Source organism: Emys orbicularis, chromosome 2 (assembly GCF_028017835.1).
Source record: "Emys orbicularis isolate rEmyOrb1 chromosome 2, rEmyOrb1.hap1, whole genome shotgun sequence".
NCBI classification, from domain to species: Eukaryota; Metazoa; Chordata; order Testudines; family Emydidae; genus Emys; species Emys orbicularis.
Window position 1 is genome coordinate 903,985 of NC_088684.1, and position 12,434 is coordinate 916,418.

At 60.7% G+C, this 12,434-nt stretch overlaps 1 protein-coding gene across 1 annotated transcript in view; it reads right to left on the reverse strand.

The window, feature by feature from the left end:
- LOC135875122 (microtubule-actin cross-linking factor 1, isoforms 6/7-like) overlaps positions 1-12,434 on the reverse strand; it is a 78,558-nt gene that overhangs the window by 50,891 nt on the left and 15,233 nt on the right. The window contains exons 9-12 of the mRNA XM_065400108.1: positions 9,786-9,941; positions 6,619-6,816; positions 4,912-5,040; positions 4,175-4,468 (exon numbers count right to left, since the gene is read on the reverse strand). Coding sequence (XP_065256180.1) covers positions 4,175-4,468; positions 4,912-5,040; positions 6,619-6,816; positions 9,786-9,941 — 777 coding nt within the window. The remainder of the gene's footprint in view (positions 1-4,174; positions 4,469-4,911; positions 5,041-6,618; positions 6,817-9,785; positions 9,942-12,434) is intronic.

Genomic DNA, 12,434 nt, shown 5'->3' on the forward strand with positions numbered 1-12,434 from the left:
TCCAGCCAGGGACCGACCGGCTGTGTCTGCTACAGCCTAAACCTCTCCCCTCTAGGTGGGGGGACACCCCGCCCCCCCGCCCCCCGTTCCAGCCAGGGAACTGTCCAGCTGTGTCTGCTACAGCCTAAACCTCTCCCCTCTATGTGGGGGGACACCCCGCCACCTGTTCCAGCCAGGGAACTGACCAGCTGTGTCTGCTACAGCCTAAACCTCTCCCCTCTAGGTGGGGGGACACCCCGCCCCCCCGCCCCCCGTTCCAGCCAGGGAACTGTCCAGCTGTGTCTGCTACAGCCTAAACCTCTCCCCTCTATGTGGGGGGACACCCCGCCCCCCCGCCACCCCATTCCAGCCAGGGAACTGACCGGCTGTGTCTGCTACAGCCTAAACCTCTCCCCTCTAGGTGGGGGGACACCCCGCCTCCCCGCCCCCCATTCCAGCCAGGGACTGACCGGCTGTGCCTGCTCCAGCCTAAACCGCCCGCCCGTTCCAGCCAGGGACCGACCTGCTGTGTCTGCTACAGCCTAAACCGCACCCCCGTTCCAGCCAGGGGGGTCGGACAGACACACAATCCCAGCCATTGGAGGCACACACGCATGCATAAGTGTACACCTCCTCCCCTAGCCCAGCCATCAGGGACACACACACAAGCACACACCCCTGCGGAGGCACAGACATGCACATATGTACACACACACACAACATCACAGCCAGTGGGACCACACACACACACCCATGTGTGCACCCCTCATCCCATCATAGCCAGCAGACCCACACTCACAATCCCAGCCCGTGGGACATACACACACACACACACACACACACACACCCAGCCCATGGGGCACGCGCGCACACACACACACCCATTCCCAGCCCATGGGACACTCACACACACCCAGCCCGTGGGACACACACACACACACACACACACCATGGGACACACACACACACACACACTCCCAGCCTGTGCGACACACACACACACTCCTAGCCCATGGGGCACACGTGCACACACACACTCACAAACACACACACACTGTGACGAAGTGGGGGATTTTCTTATTTTTTTCGTGGTTTTCCAGTGGTTTGCATGCAGAGGGCGTGGGACTCAGTGCCCCTGGGTGTTACTGGTTTAACGAGGTGAAGGGAGAGGGAGTTTGTTGTTACAGAGGACCGGAGAGGGAACGTGGGACCCCAGCCAATGGCCTGGAGGATGGATACCCCAGCGACCGGTGACCTGACGACCCGGAGACCCAGCTCAGGAGTCGCAGCCAGTTCTGGCCAGTGGGCGGACAATGGGCTGCAGAGTGAGGACCCAGTGACCTAACCAGCCGGTTCCAGCCAGAGGACAGAAGCGAGGAGAGGCGGCCCCGGTTTACGACCCTGTTTACCTGGAGAGAAGACAATGGACAGAGGCGGGGCATGGGGCCGGGGATCTCAGATGCCCAGCTGGGAAGCAGGGTGGCTCGGGGCTGGAGACGGGGAGCAGGCAGAGCCCACCTGGATGCAGAGAGACTGGGGTGTGCTGGGCTGAGGGAGGCCAGGCCTGAGGCCATGAGAGTTTCCTGTGCTGTGTTCAACTCTCAATAAATCCTCCTGTTTTATGCTGGCTGAGAGTCACTTGTAGGACTCATGAATGAAATTGTTTTTAATTGTTCACTTTATTAATGTAACTTCATAAGTAAAGTTTTATGAATGAAACAATATTCATTCATAAAACCGGTTACCCCAATAACTGGCTAATTAACAGTTAAAATGCTTGTTAAGAGCCATAGCTGTTCAGTCAGCTGCCTTTGTAAGTTTCACTGTCAATCCAATTCCTGCTTAAATCACTGAGACTTGCACTGTTTCAGTATTGTAACTTCTGTTCACCATTTATTACACTTGCCTACAGTGTAACTTCTGTTCACTGTTTGCCATCCATTATACTTGTCTATCTTGTAACTTCTGTTCACTGTTTGCCATATTGTAATTCAAACCCCATTTTAAAACGCTTACTCCATTTTGTAAGGGCTTGCTGCAACCTTCATTTTTGCAAACCCTGCTGTAATCTTATTAGTTTAGTTTAGATGTGTGAATGAGGTATGTATGGATGATGGAATCACCTCCAGCCCCAGCCTGTCCTGATGAAATAGAGTTCAAACACCAACGGCTGAAGATGCAGACAAGAGCCCTAACAAAGTAAGAAGAATCCACCCTAAAAAGAAAAGGTGCAATAGAAGGAAGATCAAAGCCCGGTCCCAGGCTGAAAGTCATGTCTGCAATTGACGGGTGATCAATCACCAAACCTGGAGGCAGCAAGACCTATAGACTCTGGATTCAAACTAAAGCCTACAAAAAGGATGGGTGAGATGGAAAACTTTGGAGGAGGGTAACATTCTGCTGCCAACATGGAAGGGCATCGGTGCATGCCCAACTGAGACCCAGCTCGTCCTTGTGCCCGGCTTTCCAGGCCAGTTAGCCGCCACAAGCTACGAACCCAAGCTGCAAACTCAAGCCACAGACTCAAGCAGGACTGGTAACTATGCAGCAGCTGCAGAACATCTGATGGATGTGTGTGTGTGTGAATGTGTGTGTATGTGTGTATATAGGTATTAGGTATAATGTGTGTGTATAAGAATTAAAATATTAGTTATTGGTCATAAATCAAATTGTTATCATAATAAATGTGGCATCTTTGTCTTGACCCCTAAAATGATCCTGTATAAGTTTGTGGGACAACACACTCCGGTCTAGAGAACAGGGCTGCATCAACCCCTTCGGGGGGGGTGTGTGAAGGCCTGGGGGGTCCAGAGTGAGGGGACTCCCTGAGGGGGCCCACGGCATAGACAGACGTGCTAAGGCTCAGAGAGGTGCGGCTCCAGGAGGTGAGGGGCCTGACCCCTGGGAGAGAGGGGACCCTGAGAAGGGCTGTCTCACTAAGAGGGGCACCCCCCACGGACCGCACAGGGCCAAGAGTGGGCACGATCTGTGAGTCCGTGACACACACACACTCCCAGCCCATGGGACACACACACACACACACAGCCCATGGGACACACACACACACACTCACTCCCAGCCCGTGGGACGGACGTGCACACACACACACACACACACACAGCCTGTGCGACACACACACACACACACGCCCAGACCGTGGGACACACACACACTCCCAACCCGTGGGACACACACACACACACACGCCCAGCCCGTGGGACACACACACACGTGCACACGTACACACACACACACACACTCACTCCCAGCCCGTGTGACATGCGCACAGACACACACACTATGGGACACACACACACACACACACCATGGGACACTGTGACGAAGTGGGACTGTTCTTAATGTTTCCTCTGAATACTGTGTGGGTGCCTCAGTTTCCCCTATGTATTTCTTAAGTCTCCAGTGTGCATAAATGGCCGACACTCTGTCACCTGGCAACAAATGGCTGGGGCCCTTCCCCCCTTGCAAGGGGATAGCTAAAGGTGAACAATGGGATCAGGTGACCTCCTGGCCCGGGAAAGAGACAAAGGCCAGAGGAGGAGGGGCTGGAGGGGGTTTCGGTTTGGAGCTGGCTGGGGACGGGAAGTGAGGGCAGACGTGGATGTCTGGCTCGCTGGGCCCCAGAATGGACCCGGCTGAGGGAGCCTGTTCTCTGTACCTACAAGCTCTGTTTTAGACGTGTTCCTGTCATCTAATAAACCTCTGTTTTACTGGCTGGCTGAGAGTCACGTCTGACTGCGAAGTGGGGGTGCAGGGCCCTCTGGCTTCCCCAGGACCCCGCCTGGGCGGACTCGCTGTGGGAAGCGCACGGAGAGGCATATGCTGAATGCTCCAAGGTCAGACCCAGGAGGTGAAGCCGTGTGAGCTTCTTGCCCTGAAGACAGTCTGCTCTGAGGGAGAGGAGGCTCCCCAAAGTCCTGACTGGCTTTGTGGGGAGCAGTTCCAGAGCATCGCCTGGGGACTCCGTGACAGACACGCACACACACTCACTCCCAGCCTGTGGGACACACACACACACACACACACACACACACACACACTCACTCCCAGCCTGTGGGACACACACACACACATTCACACTCCCAGCCCCAGGACGGACACACACACACACGCGCGCGCACGCGCACACACACTCCCAGCCCGTGGGACACACACACACACAGACACGCACACACACCTTCCTCTCCTGGACCTGGCTGCTGACGCTCTCCCATTTCTGCTCCAGGATGCGCAGGCTGTGCTGGGTGTGGCAGGCCCGGGGTAGGCTGCAGGAGGCCAGCAGGCGCTGCAGCCGGTCCCTCACGCTGTTATACGCCTGCTGCTTGGACTCCAGCTCTTTGGCCAGCTCCTGTGGAGGCACGGCAGGGGGGCAGTGCCGGCCCCGGCTCTCCGGCAGCACTGTGCAGCCAGGGGCTTGGAGCAGGGCCGGGGACGCCTCTCGCGCCGCGCGGGTGCACGGGACCCTTCTCCCCTAGGCAGGGAGTGAAGGGCCCAGGGACATGTCCCGGGACCACGGGCCAGCGGCTTGGCAAGGAAAGGCACAGGCGTGTAGGATCAGCCCCAGGCCACCGCTCTGGCATGGAGGAGAGGGGGCTGGGGCAGACGTGGTCCGGGGGGGGCTAGGGCAGACGTGGCCCGGGGGGGGGAGGGCTGGGGCAGACGTGGCCTGGGGGGGGGGCTGAGACAAACATGGCAAAGGGAGGATCTGGGGCAGACGTGGCAAAGGGGGGAGCTGGGGCAGACGTGGCAAAGGGGGGAGCTGGGCAGACATGGCAAAGGGGGAGCTGGGGCAGATGTGGCAAAGAGGGGAGCTGGGGCAGACTTGGCTCAGAGGGAGCTGGGGCAGACGTGGCAAAGGGGGGAGCTGGGCAGACGTGCTCCGGGAGCTGCTCAGGGCTGGCAGGAAGTGCTCACCAGGTGCGCTGCCAGCTTCTCCTTGGTGGTTTCGGGGTGGTCCCAGACGGGCTTGGAGAAGAAAAGCCGCAGCTCCACGTGCTCCAGCCACTGCAGCAGGTCCATGATCTCTAGCGTGATGTCCTGCACCTGTGGGCGGCCTGGGCACTAAGTGAGCGCGTGCCCCCCGCCGAGCCGGGCCTCAGACGCCAACAAGGCACGGAACTGCATGGGACCCAGACCCGCAGCCACCAGCAGAGCACAGACCAGCCAGCTCCCACCCCCCCACCCCGCCCCACCTGAGCCCCAGTGTGCCGCGGGGTCCCGGCACAGCTCTGTGGCTGGTGAGCCCAGAAACATTCTGTGGCTTCCCAGTGAAATGAATACACAGTGTGTGGGGCCTGGCCCTGGGCGCTGCCCAGGGCCCGGGGAGGAGGTATAGAATCATAGAATCCTAGAATCTCAGGGTTGGAAGGGACCTCAGGAGGTATCTAGTCCAACCCCCTGCTCAAAGCAGGACCAACCCCAACTAAATCATCCCAGCCAGGGCTTTGTCAAGCCAGGCCTTAAAAACCTCTAAGGAAGGAGATTCCACCACCTCCCTAGGTAACCCATTCCAATGCTTTACCACCCTCCTAGTGAAAAAGTTTTTCCTAATATCCAACCTAGACCTCCCCCACTGCAACTTGAGACCATTACTCCTTGTTCTGTCATCTGCCACCACTGAGAACAGTCTAGATCCATCCTCTTTGGAACCCCCTTTCAGATAGTTGAAAGCAGCTATCAAATCCCCCCCTCATTCTTCTCTTCTGAGACTAACCAATCCCAGTTCCCTCAGCCTCTCCTCATAAGTCATGTGCTCCAGTCACCAATCATTTTTGTTGCCCTCCGCTGGACTCTTTCCAATTTTTCCACATCCTCCTTGTAGTGTGGGGCCCAAAACTGGACACAGTACTCCAGATGAGGCCTCACCAATGTCGAATAGAGGGGAATGATCACGTTCCTCGATCTGCTGGCAATGCCCCTACTTATACAGCCCAAAATGCCGTTAGACTTCTTGGCAACAAGAGCACACTGTTGACTCATATCCAGCTTCTCATCCACTGTAACCCCTAGGTCCTTTTCTGCAGAACTGCTGCCTAGCCATTCGGTCCCTAGTCTGTAGCTGTGCATGGGATTCTTCCGTCCTAAGTGCAGGACTCTGCACTTGTCCTTGTTGAACCTCATCAGATTTCTTTTGGCTCAATCCTGTAATTTGTCTAGGCCCCTCTGTATCCTATCCCTACCCTCCAGCGTATCTACCACTCCTCCCAGTTTAGTGTTATCTGCAAACTTGCTGAGAGTGCAGTCCACGCCATCCTCCAGATCACTAATGAAGATATTGAACAAAACCGGCCCCAGGACCGACCCTTGGGGTACTCCGCTTGATACTGGCTGCCAACTAGACATGGAGCCATTGATCACTACCCGTTGAGCCCAACGATCTAGCCAGCTTTCTATCCACCTTATAGTCCACCTTATAGGTACTGGCCCCAGGAGCTGCCCTGGGCCTGGGGAGGAAGTACTGGCCCCGGGAGCTGCCCTGGGCCCGGGGGGTGCTGTTGGCAGGACCAGCAGACACGGCCGCGTGGAGCTCCCCCGGCATGTCTTGTCTGTGGCTGAGCCGTGGGCCTGGTGAGTCCCCGTGTCCCGGGCAGCGTCGTTGCAGGGGGCAGGGGCTCCACGTACCTGGCTGAGGTTGTTCTCCAGCTCCAGCTGGCGGCTCTCGGTCTCACTCCGCACAAAGTCCCAGCGCTGGTTGAGCTGCTGAAGGCTGCACTGCAGCGCGTCCGTGCTGTCCCCAAGGCTGGAGAGCAGCAGCCCCTGGCCGGCCTCGTTCACAGACTGGACTGTCCGGGCGTGGGACATGACGTCGTTTCTCAGTACCTGCAGGGAGGCGCAGCCTGGGCGTGGGCCATCCCCTTCGCCCCAGCTGTGCCTCTGCCCAGGGGAGGGGCAGCCAAGCGCCTTCTCTGCCTCTAACCCGCCCGCCCGCCATACTAGCAGCTACAAACGTCTGCCCTGCTGCAATGGGCCCCAGCGCTGCGGGCGCTGCCCTGTCTCTGGGCCTGTCAATGCTGATCAGTAGGGCCCGTCCGAATTCACAGCCATGAGAAACGTGTCATGGACCCTGAAATCTGGGCTTCCCCTGTGAAATCTGGTGTTGTGTGTGCTTTTACCCTGTACTATACAGATTTCATGGGGGAGACCAGCGTTTATCAAATTGGGGGTCCTGACCCTTAAGGGAGCAACGAGGGGGGATCACAAGGTTATTTGAGGGTGGTTGCGGTATTGCCACCGTTACTTCTGCGCTGCCTTCAGAGCTGGGGGCTGGAGAGCGGCGGCTGTTGGCCAGGTGCCCAGCTCTGAAGGCAGCACCCCACAAGCAGCGGCACAGAAGTAAGGATGGCAATACCATACCAGGCCACCCTTACTTCTGCACTGCTGCTGGCGACGGCTCTGCCTTCAGAGCTGGGCTCCCAGCCAGCAGCCGCTGCTCTCCGGCTCCCCAGCTCTGAAGGCAGCGCCGTCGCCAGCAGCAGCGCAGAAGTAAGGGTAGCAGTCTGCAACCCCCCCATAATAACATTGCGATTCCCCCCGCCCCAACTCCTTTTTGGGTCACGACCCCAACAATTACAAGACCGTGAAATTTCAGATTTAAATAGCTGAAATCATGACATTTGCTATTTTTTAAATCCTGTGACCATGAAATTAACCAGAATGGACTGTGAATTTGGGGAGGGGCTAGCGCAGGAGGGATCCCCTGCGGCTCTTGGTTCCGCACCAAGGACAGAGGCACCTGCCACCTCAGCCCAGGCCTGGTGGAACCATCTCTGGCACCACGGCTGGGGTGCAGGGCCCCCAACAGGCCTCCCGCCGGCTCTGCCCCGGACATGCCTAGGAACTGGGCACCGTGACGAAGGGGGGATTTTCTTAGTGTTTTGCATGAATACAGTGGGTGCCTCAGTTTCCTCTGCATGTGTAACGCGGGGGTGGGAAAGGGGTTTGTGGTTGCAGAGGGCCAGGTGTGACCTCGCCTAGCAGCTGGGACCCTGGACAACGGCCTGGACTCAGTGGAACTTAGCAACCAGTGACCTGGAGGCCCAGCCCAGCTTGGGAGCCAGCCGGCTCTGGCCCGTGGGAGGACAAAGGAGGGAAGAGAGAGGGCCCAGGCGATCTGTTTGCCCAGGAACGAAGACAAAGGGCAGAGCAGGGGCTATTGGGGAAGGTGATATCTGACAATCGGTCACGGCTGGACACAGGAGACAAAGAGGGGTCTGAGCCCATCTGAACTGGGGCAGAACCAGATGGACAGTGCTGGCCTTTCTATGCTTGAGAGCCCTGAGATCTTCCTGTACTGGGTTCAGACGTTCAATAAACCTCCCGTGTTAGTCTGGCTGAGTCATTGCAGGCTTGAGATCGGGGGGGGGGGGGGCATTGCTCCCTCTGGGGGAGGAGGCCCCGGGGATCCAGATGAGGGGACCCCCTGAGGGGGCTCATGGAGAGAGACAGACGTGCTAAGGCTCAGCGGTGCGGTCCCAGAGGCGACAGGGCCAAAGGGCCTAACCCCCGAGAGAGAGTGGACCCTTGAGAAGGGCTGTCACACGGAAGGGAGGAATTGGAATTGGAATTGGAAAAGGTTCAGAAAAGGGCAACAAAAATGATTAGGAGTCTGGAACAGCTTCCGTATGAGGAGAGATTAATAAGACTGGGACTTTTCAGCTTGCAAAAGAGACGACTAAGGGGGGATACGATAGAGGTCTATAAAATCATGACTGGTGTGGAGAAAGTAAATAAGGAAGTGTTATTTACTCCTCATAACACAAGAACTAGGGGCCACCAAATGAAATTAATAGGCAGCAGGTTTAAAACAAATAAAAGGAAGTTCTTCTTCACACAACACACAGTCAACCTGTGGAACTCTTTGCCAGAGGATGTTGTGAAGGCCAAAACTATAACAGGGTTCAAAAAAGAACTAGATAAGTTCATGGAGGATAGGTCCATCAATGGCTATTAGCCAGGATGGGCAGGGATGGTGTCCCTAGCTTCTGTTTGCCAGAAGCTGGGAATGGGCGACAGGGGATGGATCACTTGATGATTCCCTGTTCTGTTCATTCCCTCTGGGACACCTGGCGTTGGCCACTGTCGGTAGACAGGATACTGGGCTAGGTGGACCTTTGGTCTGACCCAGTCTGGCCGCTCTTATGTTCTCCCAGGGGCCGTACAGAGCCAAGAGAGTACGGGGCTGTGAGTCCGTGACAGGCAGATTTACATAAGTTGGGTGTATTCAAGTCGTCAGGACCTGCTGAAATTCCCCCTGGGATTCTTAAGGAACTTAGGGTTACCATACGTCCGGATTTTCCCGGACATGTCCGGCTTTTTGGGACTCAAATCCCCGTCCGGGGGGAAATCCCAAAAAGCCGAACATGTCCGGGAAAATCCGGCGCCGCTGGGTGCTGGGCCGGGGCCGGCGGTGCTGGGCTGGGGGCTGGCCCGGGGCCGGCACCCCAGGGCCCGAGCCGAGCCAGGCTGGGGCCGGGGCCGGCCGCCGGAGGGGGCCAGACTGGGCCGCGCCTCCTCCCCCCACCCCCCCCAGCTTACCTGCTGCCTGCTTCAGGCTTCCCGCGAATCAAATGATCACGGGAAGCAGGGGAGGGGGCGGAGTTGGGGCGGGGACTTTGGGGAAGGGGTGGAGTTGGGGCGGGGGCATGGGCGGGGCCGGGGACCCGTGGAGTGTCCTCTTTTTGGACACTCAAAATATGGTAACCCTAAAGGAACTAGCTGAAGGAATCTCAGAACCGTTAGCAATGAGCTGTGAACTCAGGAAGACCGAGCTGTTCTCTGCTGCGTCTTACCTTGTGCTTGGCCAGCTCGATCTCACAGCTCTGCAGATCCAAGCTCAGCGGTCTCCGGCCCTGCAGCTGCTCTGCCGTGTGGGAAATCCACTGCACCAGCTCCTCCAGCTGGTTCTGGAACTGCCCCAAGCCCAGGAGCGCCGCTTCCAGCTGGTGCTGGGAACGGGAGGAAAAAAACAATGGACCCATCAGACCCAGCCTCCCTGGAGCCGGGGCCCCCTGCCCCGCAGACCCCTGCAGTCAGCTAGGCCAGCTCCATGACTGAACAAGTAGAACCTGTTTGTGCCAGGCACAGCAGGAGCCCCGAAGGAGAGAGATCACATGACCAGCACCCACGGACCCCGGCCCCACCTCCCTGGGCCTGGCAGCTGGGTCACCAGCACCCACGGACCCCGGTCCCCAACTCCCTGGGCCTGGCAGCTGGGTGACCAGCACCCACGGACCCCGGTCCCCACCTCCCTGGGCCTGGCAGCTGGGTCACCAGCACCCACGGACCCCGGTCCCACCTCCCTGGGCCTGGCAGCTGGGTCATCAGCACCCACGGACCCCGGCCCCACCTCCCTGGGCCTGGCAGCTGGGTCACCAGCACCCACGGACCCCGGTCCCCACCTCCCTGGGCCTGGCAGCTGGGTGACCAGCACCCACGGACCCCGGCCCCACCTCCCTGGGCCTGGCAGCTGGGTGACCAGCACCCACGGACCCCGGCCCCACCTCCCTGGGCCTGGCAGCTGGGTGACCAGCACCCACGGACCCCGGCCCCACCTCCCTGGGCCTGGCAGCTGGGTGACCAGCACCCACGGACCCCGGCCCCACCTCCCTGGGCCTGGCAGCTGGGTCACCAGCACCCACGGACCCCGGTCCCCAACTCCCTGGGCCTGGCAGCTGGGTCACCAGCACCCACGGACCCCGGTCCCCACCTCCCTGGGCCTGGCAGCTGGGTCACCAGCACCCACGGACCCCGGTCCCCACCTCCCTGGGCCTGGCAGCTGGGTGACCAGCACCCACGGACCCCGGCCCCACCTCCCTGGGCCTGGCAGCTGGGTGACCAGCACCCACGGACCCCGGCCCCACCTCCCTGGGCCTGGCAGCTGGGTGACCAGCACCCACGGACCCCGGCCCCACCTCCCTGGGCCTGGCAGCTGGGTGACCAGCACCCACGGACCTCGGCCCCACCTCCCTGGGCCTGGCAGCTGGGTGACCAGCACCCACGGACCCCGGTCCCCACCTCCCTGGGCCTGGCAGCTGGGTGACCAGCACCCACGGACCCCGGCCCCACCTCCCTGGGCCTGGCAGCTGGGTCACCAGCACCCACGGACCCCGGCCCCACCTCCCTGGGCCTGGCAGCTGGGTGACCAGCACCCACGGACCCCGGCCCCACCTCCCTGGGCCTGGCAGCTGGGTCACCAGCACCCACGGACCCCGGCTCCACCTCCCTGGGCCTGGCAGCTGGGTGACCAGCACCCACGGACCTCGGCCCCACCTCCCTGGGCCTGGCAGCTGGGTCACCAGCACCCACGGACCCCGGTCTCCACCTCCCTGGGCCTGGCAGCTGGGTGACCAGCACCCACGGACCCCAGCTCCCACCTCCCTGGGCCTGGCAGCTGGGTGACCAGCACCCACGGACCCCGGTCCCACCTCCCTGGGCCTGGCAGCTGGGTGACCAGCACCCACGGACCCCGGCCCCACCTCCCTGGGCCTGGCAGCTGGGTCACCAGCACCCACGGACCTCGGCCCCACCTCCCTGGGCCTGGCAGCTGGGTGACCAGCACCCACGGACCCCGGTCCCACCTCCCTGGGCCTGGCAGCTGGGTCACCAGCACCCACAGACCTCGGCCCCACCTCCCTGGGCCTGGCAGCTGGGTGACCAGCACCCACGGTCCCCGGTCCCCACCTCCCTGGGCCTGGCAGCTGGGTCACCAGCACCCACGGTCCCCGGTCCCCACCTCCCTGGGCCTGGCAGCTGGGTGACCAGCACCCACGGACCTCGGTCCCCACCTCCCTGGGCCTGGCAGCTGGGTGACCAGCACCCACGGACCCCGGCCCCACCTCCCTGGGCCTGGCAGCTGGGTGACCAGCACCCACGGACCCCGGTCCCCACCTCCCTGGGCCTGGCAGCTGGGTGACCAGCACCCACGGACCCCGGTCCCCACCTCCCTGGGCCTGGCAGCTGGGTGACCAGCACCCACGGTCCCCGGTCCCCACCTCCCTGGGCCTGGCAGCTGGGTGACCAGCACCCACGGACCTCGGCCCCACCTCCCTGGGCCTGGCAGCTGGGTGACCAGCACCCACGGACCCCGGTCCCACCTCCCTGGGCCTGGCAGCTGGGTCACCAGCACCCACAGACCTCGGCCCCACCTCCCTGGGCCTGGCAGCTGGGTCACCAGCACCCACGGTCCCCGGTCCCCACCTCCCTGGGCCTGGCAGCTGGGTGACCAGCACCCACGGACCTCGGCCCCACCTCCCTGGGCCTGGCAGCTGGGTGACCAGCACCCACGGACCCCGGTCCCACCTCCCTGGGCCTGGCAGCTGGGTCACCAGCACCCACAGACCTCGGCCCCACCTCCCTGGGCCTGGCAGCTGGGTCACCAGCACCCACGGACCTCGGCCCCACCTCCCTGGGCCTGGCAGCTGGGTGACCAGCACCCACGG